Genomic DNA, 19,277 nt, shown 5'->3' on the forward strand with positions numbered 1-19,277 from the left:
CGGGCGCAGCCAATCAGAGCGCGGCTGGGCGGGGGGCGTAGCGTGGCCCGAAGGCTCGGCGGCTTCGGTCGTAGTAGCAGCAGGCGGCGGGCAGCGGCGGCGGTGGTTGGGCGGCCGCCGGGCGGGCAGGAAGAAAGGGCGCCATGGAGCTTCAGCGGACGGTGAGGAGGACCCTCGGCTCCCCTCTCTCTTCCCCTTCCTCTCCCTCCGCAAGGTCGTAACGGCAGCCTCTGCCCGAGGGCGTCTCTTAGAAGCATTACGGTAGCAGCACCCCCCCCCCCGCACCTGTCTGTTTCAGGCTGCCCCTCTCGGGCTGAGTTACGGCAAATCCCGTTCGCCCCTCGCGTCTCTCTCCGGGGCATTACGGTAGCGCCCCTTTCTCAGCTGCGCTCGTCGCGGCGCATTACGGTACCCCCTTCCCGCCCCACTGAATGGCATATCTATCCCCCCCCCTCTCCATGGAAGTGGGGCTTTCCCCTCCTTTATGCACCTCCGCCCCGCCCCCCTTCCCAGCTGCACGCATGGCAGGAGTGCCCCTTGCCTTTGCACATTACGGTACTTTCTGGGTTTCCCCACTCCAGTGTGGGGCTGGGGGGGGGGATCAGCCCTGTTTCTTTCCTGCAGGGAGAATCTCACCAGAGTCTTGATGGCTCTGGGTGGCTTCCAACAAAGATTTAAAATACATTAACATGTCACACATTAAAAACTTCCCTGAACAGGGCTGCCTTCAGGTGTCTTCTAAATGTCAGGTAGTTATTTCTCTCTTTGACATCTGATGGGAGGGCTTTCCACAGGGCGGGTGCCACTACTGAGAAGGCCCTCTGCCTGGTTCCCTGAGGCTCAGATGCTGCCCCCTTTCGTAACATATTTGATGAATTATTGTATTTTAATACTTTGCTGGAAGCTGCCCAGAGTGGCTGGGGAAACCCAGCCAGATGGGTCTGGTATAAATAATATTTATTATTATTATTATTATTATTATTATTATTATTATTATTATTATTATTACAGCAGAGCATCTCTTCTGCCCAGGGCAGTGCGGCACCCATGGGCCGCATGGGTTTTTGTGGCAGGCTCCTTTCCTCCCCCGTATGGAATTTGCTTGCAAATGACTTCGCGGATGTTTTGAAATTACCTTTTCCCAAGCAGGCTCCTCATTCCACACTGTTCTCCCCCGTGCTGTTCATTGCCGCTCAAAGCTTTTTGAGCTACTCATTCCCAAAAACGTGCGCTGACACCAGCCGTTCCCAAAGTGGGTGTTGGCGCCCCCTGGGGTAGTGGGATTACCTGGGGGGGGGCTCTAAGAGGCAAGGGAGGGGGCAGGAGGGTGTGTGTGCAAGAAGTGCAAATGACTGGTATCCCCGAATCGAGTTCATCAATTTTGTTGAATGAAATAGTTTGAACTGGATTTTGAATAAATGTGCAATGAATTCTTCCTGTTTTGAATTCTGCTGTGTTATTCTCTTAGCTGATCACACCAACCATTCTGAACAATGCTTGTTTGGTTCTAAATCGCTTTGGTTTGCCCTGGGCAAAATAAAGCAACTAACACATTTAGTAAATGATAATAATTAGGGGGGGGCAGTGGGGACGAGTTAATGGAACCCATTAAGGTGGCCTGGAAAAGTTTGGCAACCGCTGCTAGATACTTTCAGCTGTCTGTCCAGTTGAGATGGCCGGCCAGCCGCCAGCTGTGGTTTCTTCCAGCCTTGAGATGTTCCCAGTGTGGGGAAGAGTCAGGACCCCTCTTGTTCCTGCCTGCAAGGACAAACTGTGGGCGTGAGGTTGGGGGGAGAAAGGGCCACCCAGAGAGCTTGCAATCTTGGTCTTGACCTAGTTGTTTCCAGCACAGCAGGAAGATTCTCTGGGGCAAAATAATGCCCCCCATTCGGTATCTGTGGAGTGGGGCCTCCTAAGACCAAGTTTGCCAGGATCTTCCCAGGACTTGGCTAGCATGTGCTGAGGTTGACTCATAGAATTGTAGAGTTTGGAAGGGACCCCGAGGGTCATCTAGTCCAGCCCCCTGCAATGCAGGAATCTCAACTGAAGCATCCATGACAGATGGCCGTCCAACCTCTGCTTAATAACCTCCAAGGAAGGAGATCTCCCACTGTTGAATAGCTCTTGCTGTCAGAAAGTTCTTCCTGATGTTTAGTCGGAATCTCCTTTCTTGTAACCTGAAGCCATGGGTTCGAGTCCTACCCTCCAGACTCAAGGAAAACAAGTTTGCTACACCCTACATGTGAGAGCCCTTGAGTTATTTGAAGATGGCTCTCATATTCCCTCTCAGTCTCCTCTTTTCCAGGCTAAACAGACCCAGCTGCTTCAACCCTTCCTCATAGGGCTTGGTTTCCAGACCCTTGGTCACCCTCCTTTGCACACCTTCCAGCTTGTCAACAACCTTCTTAAATTGTGGTGCCCAGAACTGGACACAGGATTCCAGGTGTGGTCTGACCATGGCAGAATAGAGTGGGACTACATTACTTCTCTTTATCTCTAGAGTCAAGACACTAGACTTCTGTTGATGCAGCCTAGAACTGCATTCACTTTTTTCCTGCGGCCTCCTTGAGTCGTAGAATTGGGCAGAGCCTTCTGGGCGACCCAATTCATTCTGTAAACCATCCTGTGATCCTTGGATGAAGGACGGTCTAAAAAAATAATAAATAAAATAAATAAATAGTTGGGCACAATAATACAAAGCCTTCCAGTTACAGGTAGGTAGCCGTGTTGGTCTGACGTAGTCGAAACAAAATTTTAAAAAATCCTTCCTTAGAGACCAACTAAGTTTGTCATTGGTATGAGCTTTCGTGTGCATGCACACTTCTTCAGATACAAAGCCTTCCAAATCAGCTTATTTTATATTTTCCTTGTAAGAACAAAACAAAACCGCAAAGTGGTTTGCTACAAAAAGATAAAAACAGTAAAATTATTGCTCAGAAAAATTAACAACCATAATTTAGAACTGTCAGAAAGTTAAAATGACAGTAGACTAAGAACAGGTTGAAACTCTCACCAATTTTCTAAACATCTGGCTAGGCATTTCTAAACAAGAATGTTTTTAGCAGGTACAAGGAAGGGCAACTGGCTGGTATCAAGAGGCAAGGAGTTCCAAAATGTATCTTACCAGTACAGTATTAAGAAACCGCATTAAAAGAAAACAGTAAAAATTCCACTGGAAATTCTCAGAACTTGCAGGGCTGTTTGTGGCAGAATAGGAAGGTGGGCAGAACAGGCTCCGAGGTGGGCTTCACTTTGCCTCCTACACATCATCACCACCGTTTGGGGGGTTTAGAGAGAGGCCTTTTCTGCAGGGCTGCTTGGCTACTGGCACTGCAGACTTCCCTCAAAGCATCTTCCATAGCTATGGTTTCTGCCTGGGCCTTGACTTTGTAGCTTTTAAGAACAGTGGTTGTAAGTGTTTGTGCTTGATCCAACTCTTTTCCTCCTGCCCATTCCTTTTTTCCTTTTGTGTCGTGTCTTTTTTTCTTTTTTTTTAAGATGATGAACCTGTGGGCCAGGATTGTCTCTGAGCTAATTTTCGTAAGCCACCCCTGGAACCTTTCTGATGATGAAAAGCACAAAAATGCCGCAAATAAAATAAAATAAAATACAGTAGTCGTTTGCTGATGTGAGAAGGCCCAGGTGCCCAGAGTGGTTTTGGAGCTTCTCCACCCCCATCGTTCTGCCCAGACACTGAGATCCAGCACCGAGGGTCTTCTGGCGGTTCCCTCGCTACGAGAAGCCAAGTTACAGGGAACCAGGCAGAGGGCCTTCTTGGTAGTGGCACCCACCCTGTGGAATGCCCTCCCACCAGAAGTCAAAGAGAAAAACAATTGCCAGACCTTTAGAAGGCATCTCAAGGCAGCCCTGTTTAGGGAAGCTTTTAATGTTTGATGGATTTCTGTATTTTAATGTTTTGTTGGGAGCCGCCCAGAGTGGCTGGGGGAACCCGGCCAGATGGGCGGGGTATAAATAATAAAATTATTATTATTATTATTATTATTATTATTATTATTATTATTATTTATTAAACTGTGTCTGGGTTGGTGGTTCAGGGACCTGGTGTGAGCTTGGAAGGCGCCACGCAAGTCCCAACTCTCCCGAATACTCTTTTGATGCCTTTAGGCAAGCTTCTCTTCTCTCTGCCTCAGTCTTCCCAGTCTGCGAGATGGGAGCAATCCTGTTTGCCTCTCTTTCCAGGGTGCTGCAAGGATTGCCGGACCCAACCTTTGAACACCTTTTGCACACCAGCGTGCATGTTGCCAGTCCATGTATCGCTTCACCTACGCATTTGCAGAGGGACCTTTGCTCTGCGTCTTTGCTTCTTATCAGCTTTCTAAAGGCGCTTTGCAGATGGTTTGAGATCGCGATGGGAGAGGAAGGCGGCAGCCTGCAGGCTAGCCTGGCCCTCTCCTTGGCCTGGTCTGTTGTCCTGCAGATGTTCTCTCTGATATAAAGGCCACTGTCCTTGGTAGCTGCCTCCATCCCGGGGAATGAGAACAGAAGGCCAAGGTCTTCCCATCCCCTCTGTTTTCTCCAAGCCTCTGCATGTCCCCCTGTGCCAGCAAGTTCCTTTCTTTTTTAAAAAAATATGTTCTTTTAGTTTTCAAAAGTTCACACACATCACCATCGCCGATGTTTAATTTACCCATTGACTTCCCATCGCCCCCTCCATGATATTTATCCATCGATGCTGCATATTTTAACTTGCAATACTCCATATATACATCCTAAATTATTAGCCTTAACGTCATTCTGCCGTTGCTCCTATTTCAAATCCTGCTCGTGTTTTCATGCACCGACAATAGTTCTTTAGATATTCTACAACAAGTCCCCAGTCCTCAAAGAACCCTTCGTCATTTCGACCTCTGATTTTTGCTGTTAGCTTTCCCAGTTCTGCTCAATCCCTCCTTTCCATGAACTATTCTTCCTTTGTTGAAACCTCCTCCTCTTTCCATTTTCGAGCGTGCAATATTCTTGCTGCCGTTGCATACATGGAAAAATTCACCAACGTGCCCGCGAGTTTCCATCCGAGAGCACAGGCTTTTCATTGGCTTCGGGGAGCTGGGTTTGACATTGCTTGCACCCGCAATCGCCCCGAAACCTGGGCTGACCCTGCCCAGGGTGTGCCTTCCTTCCCTGGGTCTTTCAGCCATGCTAAGCCTCTCTCTCTCTCTCCTCCCATTCCTCAGGTCCAGATCTGCCGTTTTCACCTGCTGCTCTTGCGGCGCAAGAAGAGCCCTTGGCCGATTTCTGCCCCCCAGTGCAGGCAGCGCTCCGATTCCCAGCCATCCAGGTATACCTGGGATTTATGGGGGGCGGGTAACCTTGACCACCCCAGCATCCTCCGGATGTTTAGGAATCCAGATGTTGGTCGTCCCGAGCACCTGAAGGCTGCCAGGTTGGCCAAAGCCACCGCAGAATTGTAGAGCTGGCCGGGACCCCAAGGGCCATCTAGTCCAACCCCCTGCAATGCAGGTGCCCCAGGGGGTTGGGCTAGAAGATCCCTGGGGGTCCCTTCCAACTCTGCAGTGCTGTTTCATGTGCTTGCTTTTCAATGGATGGGGGAAGGGGAGGTTTCCGTGCAGAATGAGGGCCAGGTGTTGGGTGTGTGTGTGTGTGCTGTGGGTCTCTGCTCACGCCTCTCCCCGTCTGCTGCCCCCTTGCAGCTCTCATCGACAGAGGGGGCTGCTGAAGAAGGCGTTCCTGGGGCTGTCCGTGGGCCTCCCCCTCGCAGCTGGGATCCGCTACGGGATGGCCGATAAGCCAGAACGGCGAAGGATGAGGCTGCTGGTCGAGGGACTGGGGCGCTTTACCAGGTGGCTGACGACACACACGCTCTTTCCTTTCCCCTTTCCCAGGGAGGGAGGGATTTGGTTTAATTAGTTAATGTATTGCATTTACATTCTGCCGCCTTTGCTGTGCCCTGTTCTCCCCTCCCCCTTTTAGCCTCACAACAACCCTGCAAGGGAGGGACGTTTGGCGGAGAGTGAGGGGCCCTGAGTTATTTTTTTCAGGTGATGCTAAGGTCCACATATATTTATACCAAAAGCAAAAGTCACGTGTCCTGAATCCCCCCCCCCATTTGGGGGCAATTAAGGTTCTGGCAGCCGTTAGCATCCATGTCAATAGTTTCTGAGAGCTGAACCCTTTCCGCTGATTATCCCATTTAGTAAACAGAGCTGCGGTGAAGTTGCCTTGGGATGTGTGAGTATTTCGGACATTTCTCGACAATCCATTGCCCAGAATTTGAATCCCTGTGGGCAGTCCCACCATAGCTGAGAAAAGTGCCTCTTTTTCCACAACCCTTTCAACAGTTCTGGGAATGTCATGTGGGCCAGTTGCAGTTTTGTCCCTATAGGATTTCCATAGAACACACTCTCACGTAAGCGGAGACTGACATAATATGGTTCAGTTGACCATAGCCCATCCCATTTAGAATCCTGGATTAGAATCCTACTCAAGTTTAGGGCCTAACAGCGGGACCAGAAGAAAAACCTACTAATTCTGTCGGGTGCAGAACAGTAACCTGGCTTTCCCTTTCTCACAAAGGTCCTTGCAGTTGGGAATCCAGATCTCCCTGGATTACTGGTTGACGAACCATGTCTCGTTGTGGGGCCTGGACGAGGTACAGTTCCCTACTGTTTCCCCCTGAAGCTCTGAGCCGTTCAAAGGAACCCAGCCAGCTCATTGCCAAGCAGCCTTGAGAGGCCCAGAAGGGTCAGGTCTCATTGGGGCAGGGGGAGCTGACTGATTCATCGCCCCGAGGGTTTCCTTGCCGGGTGCTTAATGCAGAGGAACGGGGTGGCAAGGGGAGACCTAGAATCACAGAACTGTAGAGTCAGAAGGGACCCCGAGGGTCATCCAGTCCAACCCCCTGCAATGCAGGAAGATGCAACTGTCCCACACAGGGATCGAACCTGCAAACTTTGGCATTATCAGCACTGCGCAACTGAGCTATATCTAACAGTTTATTTGCCACCTTTTGGCCCCAAAGGATCTCAAGGTGGCTTCCAAGACGTTGGGAGTCCGCCTGCCGTGTCCAAAGGGCTGCAGGCATACCCCCTGGGGCACCCTCGGGGCCGCCAGTTTCTGACCCCCTTTCCCCTCTTCCCTGTCGTCAGAACAGCCCAGGGTACAAGGCCGTCCTCTCCAAATGCCACCAGCGGGCAGCCGATAGCATCGTTCGTGGCGCCATCCAGAACGGGGGCCTCTACGTCAAGCTGGGCCAAGGCCTGTGCGCCTTCAACCACCTCCTGCCCCCGGAGTACATCAGCACCCTGCGCACGTTGGAGGACCGGGCCCTCACCCGCGGCTACAAGGAGGTAAAATGGGTTTTGCCGCCATTCCTCCCACCGCCACTTCAAGTAGCTGCTTCGCTTTTTTGCAATCGGTCGGCGAATGACTCCTGCGAAATAAATAAGTAGAATGAGCAACCTCTCTAGCGGCCAAGTCTGGCGAAAGCTGCTTAAGCGTGTGTATTCCCCATGTGGCTGCAGGTGGATGAGCTCTTCCTGGAGGATTTCAACGCCAAGGCGGACCAGCTGTTCCTGGAATTCGACTACCAGCCGATCGCCGCTGCCAGCTTGGCCCAGGTGCACCGGGCGAAGCTCCACGACGGCACCCCGGTGGCCGTGAAGGTCCGTGGCTGTACTGCACCCCTCCCTCCTCCCCCATTACAGTGGTCCCTTGGTTCTCAAACTTAATCTGTTCCGGAAGTCCGTTCCAAAACCAAAGCGTTCCAAAACCAAGGCACGCTTTCCCATTAGAAAGTAATGCAAAACGGATTAATCCGTTCCAGACTTTCATAAACAGCAATTTAACATGAATTTTACTATCTAACGAGACCATTGATCCATAAAATGAAAACAATAATCAATGTAAAGGTAAAGGGACCCCTGACCATTAGGTCCAGTCGTGACCGACTCTGGGGTTGCAGCGCTCATATTGCGTTATTGGCTGAGGGAGCCGGCATACATTATGTTTTCATGTGGCCAGCATGACAAAGCCGCTTCTGGTGAACCAGAGCAGCACACAGAAACGCCGTTTACCTTCCTGCTGGAGCGGTACCTATTTATCTACTTAAGCACTTTGACGTGCTTTTGAACTGCTAGGTTGGCAGGAGCTGGGACCAAACAACGGGAGCTCACCGCGTCGCGGGGATTCGAACTGCCGACCTTCTGATCGGCAAGCCCTAGGTTCTGTGGTCTAACCCACAGCGCCACCCGCGTCCCTAATAATAATCAATGTACAGTACTATAAAATAAATAAGACAGTATTGTAGATGATGATTTTTGTTTTTTTTTAAAAAAATTCTTCCCTGCACTGATGATAGTCATTGTTTGGTTGGGGGGCTTTTATCCATTTCCGCAGTCACACGATCGATCAATCTGGAGCTGAACTGGGTTCCACACAGTCACAAAAACAAAGTAACTGAAAAAGCCTCAAAAACAAAAACGCAAAATAAATAGCAAAAACAAAAGCGCCAAACTTAATCCGTTCCGGAGGTTTGACTTCCGAAATGTTCGGAAACCAAGGCGTGGCTTCTGATTGGTGCAGGCGCCCCAGAAAAAATAGCCGACAGCCGCATCAGACATTTGGCTTCCCGAAAATTGTTTGAAAACCGTTACACTTACTTCCGGGTTTTTGGCGTTTGAGAACCAAGGTACCACTGTACTGTCGGAAGTCCTTGCAGGGCAGCTCTGGGGGGTCTGCCGCCCCAGATTCCCAGGCTCTCCCTTTCCGCCTCTTTGCAGGTCCAGTACATTGACTTGCGGGACCGGTTTGACGGAGACATTCGCACGCTGGAGTTCCTGCTGCGGATCGTGGAGCTGATGCACCCCACCTTTGGGTTCAGTTGGGTCTTGAAGGTCACCATGCTGCGCTTTGAGCTGGGGGGGTGGCGGGTTCCCTACAGTTTCCCCCATTGATCGCCAAGGGGGGGTGGGGAGGGTTGGAAGAAGTAGCAGGTGTAAGGAATGTTCCCTGGAGGCAGCAGGGCCTCTGTGAGGACAGGATGCCCATCTAGATGGGGCCCCCATTGGCCTGATCCAGCAGGGTTTACCTTATGGAGGTCTCTTGGGATGGGAGAGCCTCCATGCCCAGGGAGACTCTACCTCTGAATTCCGGATAATAGGGAACAACAATAGGAAATACTGTTGTGCTCAGGTTGTGCTTGAGAGTTTCCCACAGGCATCTGGTCAGCCCCCGTGAGGACAGGATGCCTGACTAGATTGGCCCCCCCTTGGCCTGATCCAGCAGGCTCCTATGTTCTTAAGTAGTGATGGCCTCCAACTTGGATGGCTTTATTATTACAGTGGTGCCTCGCTAGATGAATTTAATTCATTCCACGGGTCTTTTCTTATAGCGAAAAATTCATCTAGCGAATCCCATAGGAATGCATTGAATTTTTTTTGAATTTTTTTTTGCCCATAGGAACGCTTTAATTGAATTTCAATGCATTCCTATGGGAAACCGCGATTCGCTAGACGAATTTTTCATAAAACGAATTCGTCTAGCGAGGCAACCTCCGCTCGAAAAATCCTTTCGTTAAGCGGAAATTTCGTTAAGCAGGGCATTCGTTAAGCGAGGCACCACTGTATTATTTATTTATTGAGTTTACAGATCGTCCTATACCCCGAGGTCTCAGGGCGGTTCACCGAGAAGATCACAACCTATATAATCAGAATAAAAACAACAATCAAATAACACACCCCCCCCCAAGAAAAGAGCCACGTTTTAAAAGGGTCTAGGATGTCAAACAAGATCATCCAAAGACCTGGTTGAAAAGGAACATTTTTGCCCGGTGCCTAAAGGTGTATAATGAAGGCGCCAGGAAAACCTCCCTCCCTGGGGAGAGCATTCCGCAGACAGGGAGGGTGTTTCTGTCCGTGGCTCCTTGCCGTGATGGCCGTGTTCTCCCTTCGCAGTCGGAGGCAGAGATTCTTCTGAATGCCATTTGCTGGAAACTGCGGGAGAGGAGAGTGGCTCATAGAATCAGAGAATCAGAGAATCGTAGAGTTGGAAGAGACCACAAGGGCCATCCAGTCCAACCCCCTGCCAAGCAGGAAACACCATCAAAGCATTCTTGACATATGCCTGTCAAGCCTCTGCTTAAAGACGTCCAAAGAAGGAGACTCCACCACACTCCTTGGCAGCAAATTCCACTGTCGAACAGCTCTTACTGTCAGGAAGTTCTTCCTAATGCTTAGGTGGAATCTTCTTTCTTGTAGTTTGAATCCATTGCTCCGTGTCCGCTTCTCTGGAGCAGCAGAAAACAACATTTCTCCCTCCTCTATATGACATCCTTTTATATATTTGTGCTCGGATCCTGGTATTCTTTAGTTGGGATTTCTACATTGCTGGGAGTTGGAGGAATCACCCCACGGGGTCCCTTCTAAATCTACGATTCTGTGATTCTAGCTGGAAGCTGAGATTCTAGGGTGCTAGATCTTGCGCTTGTGGTCTCATCTTAGTTAGCCAGGGGACCCAATCCGGAGCAGAGAGAGTAAGGGGAGGTAGAATCGGTTGCTGGGTGTCCCAGACTTTTTTGGGGGGCAGGTTGTCGGTCCTCTGTGTCATTGCAAGGAACTCTTCCTTCCCCAACTTCCGTGTCTTTGTTGGCATCTGTAGAGCTTCCTGGTCCCCCCTTGAAAGCTCGCCCTCTGCCCCCCCCCCCAGGACCTGAAGGACACGCTGGCCCAGGAGCTGGACTTTGAGAACGAGGCGCACAATTCGGAGCGCTGCGCCCAGGAGCTGAAGCACTTTGACTTTGTGGTGGTTCCTCGGGTTTACTGGGAGAGGAGCAGCAAGGTGCGTCTCTGCGCATGGCGGCATGATGTGGCGGCGAGGGAGGTGTCTGTGTGTGTTTGTGTACGAAAAAGCCGTTGATGGCTGGAGGTGGGACAGAGCAGAGAAATGGATGAGATTGGGGAAGGAACTTCCAGTCCAAGGGAGTGAGATCATTTGGGGGGGGGCTGAATTCTTACTCCTCCCCCCATGCCAGCTGAAAAAGCACCCCCAATCTGGTGCCCCTCCAGGGGTTTTCGTTTCCAACTTGCATCACCATCGGGCAGCCCTGCTGGAGTTGTGGCCTGAGACACTGGAGAGCACCAGCTTGGGGAAGCTGGTCCTCTGTGTGCCCAACCCCCCCCCCCAGCTGAGACAAGTACATTTTCTGCATTTGTGTGTGTGTGTGTGTTGGAAATACTAGCTTTGGGTCGTTGCCGCATTACATCTTTTTGGGGTTCCAGGTAGTGTTCACACAAACACCTGAGCAGGACTGCCCAATATTTGCGTGTGATTCCTGCACTGCAGGGGGTTGAGCTACATGACCCCTGGGGAACCCTTCCAATTCTCCGATTGGCAATCCAGTTAGATGGGCGGCATATAAATGTTGTTGTTGTTGTTATTTTATGCAGAAATAGAATTTTTATTTCTATTTATTCTGTATCTGTGCTGCGTTTCACTTGCACGAGTCGCAAAGTGGCTTACGTGCAATAAATAATAACACTGTATGCCATCACAATTACCCCACAAATATTTATGGGAGGTGGGGCAAGGCAGCTGGGAAAAGCTCTTGCTCGAGGGTCGCCGGCGAGTCCCGTTCCCCTAATGGCTTTGGGCTTAAAATTCAGATATGTTTAAAGAAGATTGGACAACGTTTATTGACCATATGGGAAATAATTGCGCACAGCTGAGAACGCTGGCAGCATTAAGATAAATTCAACAGGGTAAAAAAGTTTTGATGGATGCAATAATGGAATACTGAATGGTATAGTTTTTGTAAAATATGCAGGGATTTATGATATGTATAATAATAATAATAATAATAATAATAATAATAATAATAATAATAATAATATATTATTTATACCCCGCCCATCTGGCTGGGTTTCCCCAGCCACTCTGGGCGGCTTCCAACAGAAAAATAAAACACAATAATCTATTAAGCATTAAAAGCCTCCCTGAACAGGGCTGCCTTCAGATGTCCTCTAAAAGTCTGGTAGTTGTTTTCCTCTTTGACATCTGTTGGGAGGGCGTTGCACAGGGCAGGCGCCACCATTGAGAAGGCCCTCTGCCTAGTTCCCTGCAACTTGGCTTCTCGCAACGAGGGAACCGCCAGAAGGCCCTCGGTGCTGGACCTCAGTGTCTGGGCAGAATGATGGAGGTGGAGACGCTCCTTCAGGTATACTGGACCGAGGCCATTTAGGGCTTTAAAGGAAAGAACTGTGGAAAGAGAAGAAGGGAAGTCATTGATGTCTTAAGGGTGTAAAATTAGTATTTTAAATTGTGAAACAGAAAATTTAATAATAATAATAATAATAATAATAATAATAATAATAATAATAATAATATCAGATCGCCTCAGCAGTCCATGGCTCAGGTTGGAAAGCAAAATGGGACTGTGTCTGTGGCTCTTTGGCTACGTTTGACGTCCTCTTTCCTTCCTCTCTCTGCCCCAAGAGGGTCCTGACAGCTGATTTCTACGACGGCTGCAAAGTCAACGACATGGAGGGCATCAAGAGGCGAGGCCTGCAGGCCAAGGACGTAAGTGGGTGGAGGGGCAGCGTCAGGTGGACAGGGCGGAGGGAAAGGACGAGCCACAGCAGAAGGCTCCGTCCCACGCTGGGTTGAACAGCTTGCCTTCTTCAGGCTGTCGCCCAGAGACACCTGCATCTCTGCTTCGTGGCCTCGAAGGGAGTGGTGGGGTGTGTGTTTGTACGTATTTCATGCAGAAACAGGAAGCGGCCTTCCCGCTTCCTAGAAGCTGTGGCAGATCTTGCAAGCAGATAAGAGAAATCCTTTCTTCATTCATAGTCGGCCGCTGTGACAACAGGATGCTGAACTAGATGGGCCATTGGCCTGATCCAGTCCTTTTCATCACCCTTTTCTCTGCACGCAGAAGTTCCAGGTCCAAACTCTATGCTACACCCCTCCTCCTCCTCCAAATCCTAGAATTCTGGGCTGTTGTCTCCTCTGGATGGGCAGATGCAGCCCTCTGGGTCTTCCCCATCACCGGCTCCTTTCAGCTGAAGGCGGCCTGGATTCCACCTTGGAACGTCTGCCTGCAGACTAATGGGCCCCATCCCTGAGCATAGCTGCCAAGTCTCCCGTATTCCCCGGGAAACCCCCGTTTTCCCAGCTGTCCCCAGCCGAAAAAACTTTTCCCCCGGTTTATTCTGGCGCGGCAGCCATTTTGGAACTGGGCAGAGCAGCATCAAAAGTCGCTTCTGAGCATGCTCTGCCCAGTTCCAAAATGGCGGCAGCGCTACTTCCAGTCTGCTACTTCCGGTCTGGTCCCTTATTTCTCAGGCCGGAACTTGGCAGGTATGTCCCTGAGCGATGATTCCTCCCCACCCGTTTAAATCTCTCTTGCCTTCAAATTTGCGCTTCCCAAACTCATCCCCTTTGTTCCCCACGCTATGGGAAGCGTCCTTCAGAATAGCAGGTAGGTAGCCGTGTTGGTCTGAGTCGAAGCAAAATAAAAAAATTCCTTCAGTAGCACCTTAAAGACCAACTAAGTTTATATTTTGGTATGAGCTTTCGTGTGCATGGTGTATCTGAAGAAGTGTGCATGCACACGAAAGCTCATACCAAAATATAAACTTAGTTGGTCTTTAAGGTGCTACTGAAGGAATTTTTTTATTTTGCTTCAGAATAGCAGTTTGCATGACCCAGCAAGGAAGATGGAAGCACAGTAAGGTTCAGAACAGCGAATTGCACATTCGTTCAAAAGCCAGTTAAATCCATTTAGTTTCAGGGGTCAGCAAACCTTTTCAGCGGGGGGCCGGTCCACTGTCCCTCAGACCTTGTGGGGGGCAGGACTATATTTTGAAAAAAATTAATAATGAATGAATTCCTATGCCCCAGAAATAACCCAGAGATGCATTTTAAATAAAAGGACACATTCTACTCATGTAAAAACACCAGGCAGGCCCCACAAATAACCCAGAGATGCATTTTAAATAAAAGGACACATTCTACTCATGTAAAAAACATGCTGATTCCCGGACCATCCGCGGGCCGGATTTAGAAGGCAATTGGGCCGTATCCGGCCCCTGGGCCTTAGTTTGGGAACCCCTGGTTTAGTTAATTCAACATAACGGATGAATTTGATCCAGCAACACTCACTTTCCAAAGTCCAAAAGGCTTTTGCATCGCCCCCCCTGCCTCTTAGCACCCCCACCAGGTAATCCCCACCAGGGAGGGGTCGCCTCTTGATATTGGGGTGGGGGTTGGAGAGGTGTTGCCTGTGCTCGCGCAGAGGCCTGGGCTTTCCCATCACCCGGCCCCCCTGTGTTGCCTTGCAGGCCGCACAAAAGTTAATCCAGGCATTTGCAGACCAGATCTTCCTCACCGGATTCATCCATGCGGACCCCCACCCAGGAAACGGTACAGAGGGCTGCAGCCAGGGAAGAGGGCAGGATTAGTTGGGGCATGGGGGCTGAATTGGGGAGCTGGCAGGGCCACCCCACCCTCTGACCTGCCCCCCCAGGGGGCTCTTCCCTTCCTGTCTCCGACTGCTTGTAGTGGCTGTCGGGCCAAAGGATGAGATGAGATACATGCACACAGAGTGCGGGGTCAGGGTGAGATAGGGTGGGGTGGGGGCTGCTAGAAGAAGCTGAGGGGGCCTTCTTTGGGGGGGAGCAGGGGGAGGAAAGTCTGGTGCTCTGATCTTATCTAAGAAGCTTGTGCAGGTTTACCTGTGTCTGAGGGGCTGGTGGGAAAGAGCTGAAACTGGGAAGTGCGCCAGACCTAGTTGCTGGGGTCCTTTCCATGCCCCACTCCCTTGCATCTTCACCACCTGCCTCCCTCCCTCCTTCCCCTCGTCTCTCAGTGCTGGTACGGAAGGGGCCTGATGGAAAGGTGCAACTCATTCTCCTCGATCACGGCTTGTACGAGATCCTTCACGAGAAGTAAGTCAGCACGAGTCATTTCAGGGCGGGTTGGGGGGTGGGGGTATCAGGCTGGTGCAATAGCATCCCACTTGGATGTGGTGTTTGTGTGTCCCCACCCTCTTTTGGGGGACTAAATATGTTTTTATTCCATTTTACAACGTATATAAAAACAGAGAGACCAGTTTATAACAGGAGGTGGTTCTGGTGTTTTGTCAAAACCTCAAATTGTGTGTGATTATCGCAATTATAGCTATATCCCAGAGTGAGTGGTACAAACGTCCCGTATAGGATTGTGTGTTGTTTTGCATTGACTATTTAAGCTGCCAAGCTAACAACAACAACAACAACAACAATAATGTTGTTTAGTCGTGTCCGACTCTTTGTGACCCCACGGACCATAGCACGCCAGGCACTCCTGTCTTCCACTGCCTCCCGCAGTTTGGTCAAACTCATGTTCGTAGCTTCGAGAACACTGTCCAACCATCTTGTCCTCTGTCGTCCCCTTCTCCTAGTGCCCTCAATCTTTCCCAACATCAGGGTCTTTTCCAAGGATTCTTCTCTTCTCATGAGGTGGCCAAAGTATTGGAGCCTCAGCTTCACGATCTGTCCTTCCAGGGAACACTCAGGGCTGATTTCCTTCAGAATGGATAGGTTTGATCTTCTTGCAGTCCATGAGACTCTCAAGAGTCTCCTCCAGCACCATAATTCAAAAGCATCAATAATAATAATAATAATAATAATAATAATAATAATAATAATAATAAAATTTATTATTTATAGCCCGCCCATCTGGCTGGGTTTCCCCAGCCACTCTGGGCGGCTTCCAACAGAACATTAAAATACAATAATCATAGACAAGACCAGTTCTTCTGGCGATATATCTCCATTGGTAGCAGGTGTCCTATCTGGAGCCAGTGTTAGTCTGTTTCCCCAAAAGGCCTTCCCGGTGTTGGCTCCCTGGCAAGCAAGCTCTCGTGATTTTTCCTCCTCTTTCTCTCTCCGCCCCTTCCAGCGAACGGGAAGCGCTGTGCAAGCTGTGGCACGCGATCATCTTGCGCGATGATGCAGGCATGCAGATGTACTCCAAGCAGCTGGGTGTGAAAGGTGAGGGGGCAGCTGGGAGCTGCTTGGGGGGGGCAGCCTTAAGGGTCTCCCAGTCAGCAGGTAGAATCCTTTCCCTTTTACACACATGCACACACGCTGGCTGAGGGTCATGTTCCCCATGGATTTTGTTTCTTTGAAGTGGGAGGTGCTGATTATTATTGTATTATTCTTTATACCCCACCCATCTGGCCGGGTTTCCCCAGCCACTCTGGGTGGCTTACAGCATATATAAAGGATTTTAAAAGTATCAAACATTAAAAGCTTCCCTAAACAGGGCTGCCTTGAGATGTCTTCTGAAAGTCTGGTAATTGTTGTTCTCTTTGACCTCTGGTGGGAGGGCATTCCACAGGGTGGGTGCCACCACCAAGAAGGCCCTCTGCTTGGTTCCCTGTAACTTGGCTTCTCGCAGCGAGGGAACCGCCAGAAGGCCCGCCAGAAGGCGCTGGACCTCAGTATCCGGGTAGAACGATGGGGGAGGAGATGCTCCTTCAGGTATACTGGACCAAGGCCGTTTAGGGCTTTAAAGGTCAGCACCAACACTTTGAACTGTGCTAGGAAACGTACTGGGAGCCAATGTAGGTCTTTCAAGACTGGTGTTATGTGGTCTCGGCGGCCGCTCCCAGTCACCAGTCTAGCTGCCACATTCTGGATTAGTTGTAGTTTCCGGGTCACCTTCAAAGGTAGCCCCACGTAGAGCGCATTGCAGTAGTCCAAGTGAGAGATAACCAGAGCGTGCACCACTCTGGAGAGACAGTGGGCAGGTAGGGACTCAGCCTGCGTACCAGATGGAGCTGATAGACAGCTGCTCTGCACGCAGCTCCCATGGAGGGTAAGGACAACAGGTTCTGTGTGCATTTCCTCCCCGTTCCTAGCTAATTTGGAAATGAGAAAGCGAATGTGGGTTTTCCTCCCTCATAACAACAGAACCCCAAAGGCCCTTCACCCAGCACCGGGTTAAGCCATGGAGTTTGCTCCTAGAAGAATACACCTTTTGTGGATACTTGGAACGGAACCCCTGAATAAAATGTGAACAATTGTTTTGGAGAGGCCAGCTTTAGGCTCACATCTCTCCTTAACAGTATTATGATCCCTGGGGTGCAGATGGGCTGGCTTTCCTGAAGCTGCCGGCCTCCGTTCCTGGCAGAGGCGAGACCTGACTGGCCCGCTTCCTGGATCACCTCCCACTTTCCAGGGGGTTAGACCAGATGGCCCTTGGGATTCCCTTTCTGACTCTACGATTTTTCCTGTGCTCATCGTGGGCGTGGCCCTTGGCACCTAAGCTCCTCCCCTCCCCCAGCCCAGGATTACTTCCTGTTTTGCGAGATCCTGCTGCAGCGGCCAATCAACATGGCGCAGCTGGTGCTGTCCAACGTGCTGACTCGCGAGGAGGCGGCCTACATGCAGGACATGGCCAAGAACCGCTTCGACCGCATCATGCAGGTGCTGAAGGACCTGCCCCGCTCCATGCTGCTCGTCTTCCGCAACATCAACACTGTCCGGGGCATCAACGTGGCCTTGGGGACCCCTGTGGACCGATACTACATCATGGCCCGCAGGTGAGGGGGTGGGAAGCCACTAGGAGGGGCTCTTGTGGTCGGATCCTGCTTGCAGGTTTCCCAGAACGGGCATCTAGTTCAGCCACAGGAGGCTGGACTAGATGGGCCCCCCTTGGCCTGATCCAGCAGCCACCTCTTATGTCTTTATGCCCTGCGTGAATCTTGCTCCCTGTAACCCCCCCCCTCCTGCCAAACACCACCAGGATCCAGACTCTGGTGTCTATTTGTCTCTTTTAAAAGTGCGGTGAGATGCTGGAGTCACATGCATAGCCAAAGATCTGGAGGGATCAACAACATATTCTTTGTCCGCTGGATCCGTGCGGCCTGGAACACCTTCATTTTCGAGTTTTCACTCAGGTAAGGGGGGGGAGTGTTTGCGTGCCTCCCAAATATTGGGCTGGGAGCCCTGGCAATCGACACCTGCCTTCCGTCGATTTAAATACCCAACCCTGTCCCTTATACAAACTGTTGGCTCTCCAGCGATTGTTGGACTGAGATTTACAGTCAGTCCAGCATCATCTGCTTTCATGGCGGCGGCTGAATTTCAAAACTCTTGGCTCAGTTACTGGCTGACTTCTTTTTGTCTCTCCTTCCACCACCGCCCTAAAAAAACCAAACCAGGTTCCAGGTCGCCGTCATAAAGCTCTCTACCTCTGTCCTGCGCTTCCTGACTTTTGTTGGTTTCCTGAAGGACAGCAAGAAGCCGGGGGAGTTCTACGAGTTCCTGAAGGCATAGAGTGGCTGCTCCTACAACCTTCTGCTGTGGGCTGGATTGCAGCCTCCAGGGCAGAGGAGGGCTGAAGGCCTGTCCATCTCGATCAAACACCAGGTGCTTTTCATGCCTATAGAGGAGGACAAGGCGCTCTCCCTCTTTTCTATTAAAAAAAAATTATCGGCGAGAAATGCAGGACTTGCCTCCAGCTGCTAGGCCGAACCAAGCCAAGGGTGGCCTGCAGCCTTCCTGCACCTCAGATTCTGCTAGCGGCAGGGCTGAACGGGAGCCGCGTTCCCACCTCCTTGCAACAAACAGCCCGTGGTAATAAATGCCCACTTTTTAGCCTCTGTTGGTATCTTCTGTTGGCTCAAACTCTGATGGGGAAGCTTCCCCATACGTAGCTTGAAATTGAATAGACTGGAGTGGGAGAGAGAGAGAGACAGACAGACAGACCAGGGAGGGAGGCCTGTTTTGCCCAACTTGCTCCACAGAGGAGGCGGGTGCAATGAGTTCATCTGATGACAAAGCAAATTGGGTTTCTCTGTGATGTGAAGAGGTTGGGTGTAGCTTGGCAGCATAAAGGTAAAGGGACCCCTGACCATTAGGTCCAGTCGTGACCGACTCTGGGGTTGCGCGCTCATCTCGCATTATTGGCCGAGGGAGCCGGTGTATAGCTTCCAGGTCATGTGGCCAGCATGACAAAGCCGCTTCTGGTGAACCAGAGCAGCACATGGAAACGCCGTTTACCTACCTTCCCGCTGTAGCAGTTCCTATTTATCTACTTGCATTTTGACGTGCTTTCGAACTGCTAGGTTGGCAGGAGCTGGGACCGAGCAACGGGAGCTCACCCCGTTGCAGGGATTCGAACCGCCGACCTTCTGATCGGCAAGCCCTAGGCTCAGTGGTTTAACCACAGCGCCACCTTGGCAGCATATTCTCACCCAATAGACTGTCTTGTAGAAAGAACTTTCCGATGGTGAGAGCTGTTCAGCAGGGGAACAG

The 19,277-nt window shown here is 50.6% G+C and overlaps 1 protein-coding gene across 4 annotated transcripts; it reads left to right on the forward strand.

Moving 5' to 3' along the window:
- The first annotated feature begins 73 nt into the window (after nt 1–73).
- Nucleotides 74–18,622, forward strand: ADCK5 (aarF domain containing kinase 5). 4 transcript variants are annotated; one of them, XM_088676430.1, is made up of 15 exons: nt 74–261; nt 5,193–5,296; nt 5,670–5,819; nt 6,553–6,628; nt 7,125–7,325; nt 7,500–7,640; nt 8,757–8,870; nt 10,681–10,812; nt 12,466–12,549; nt 14,313–14,394; nt 14,840–14,918; nt 15,913–16,004; nt 17,302–17,560; nt 17,801–17,917; nt 18,182–18,622. In XM_088676430.1, exons 3-15 carry the CDS (start codon nt 5,755–5,757, stop codon nt 18,294–18,296), a joined length of 1,557 nt encoding a protein of 518 aa, XP_088532556.1. In that variant the 5' UTR covers nt 74–261; nt 5,193–5,296; nt 5,670–5,754; the 3' UTR covers nt 18,297–18,622. The 4 variants fall into 4 exon arrangements, with proteins under 4 accessions (XP_088532556.1, XP_088532557.1, XP_060133524.1 ...); XM_088676431.1 differs by having other exon boundaries at nt 7,130–7,325; XM_060277541.2 differs by having other exon boundaries at nt 74–161.
- The last annotated feature ends 655 nt before the right edge of the window (nt 18,623–19,277 follow it).

The sequence above is a fragment of the Zootoca vivipara genome, chromosome 8, assembly GCF_965207765.1.
Source record: "Zootoca vivipara chromosome 8, rZooViv2.hap1.1, whole genome shotgun sequence".
Lineage (NCBI taxonomy): Eukaryota > Metazoa > Chordata > Lepidosauria > Squamata > Lacertidae > Zootoca > Zootoca vivipara.

Bases quoted from the DNA above. Each gene is read 5' to 3' on its own strand.
- ADCK5 (XM_060277541.2), top strand. The intron at 5,820-6,552 runs GTGGCTGACGAC...TTTCTCACAAAG, and splicing joins GGACTGGGGCGCTTTACCAG to GTCCTTGCAGTTGGGAATCC. The intron at 7,326-7,499 runs GTAAAATGGGTT...ATGTGGCTGCAG, and splicing joins TCACCCGCGGCTACAAGGAG to GTGGATGAGCTCTTCCTGGA.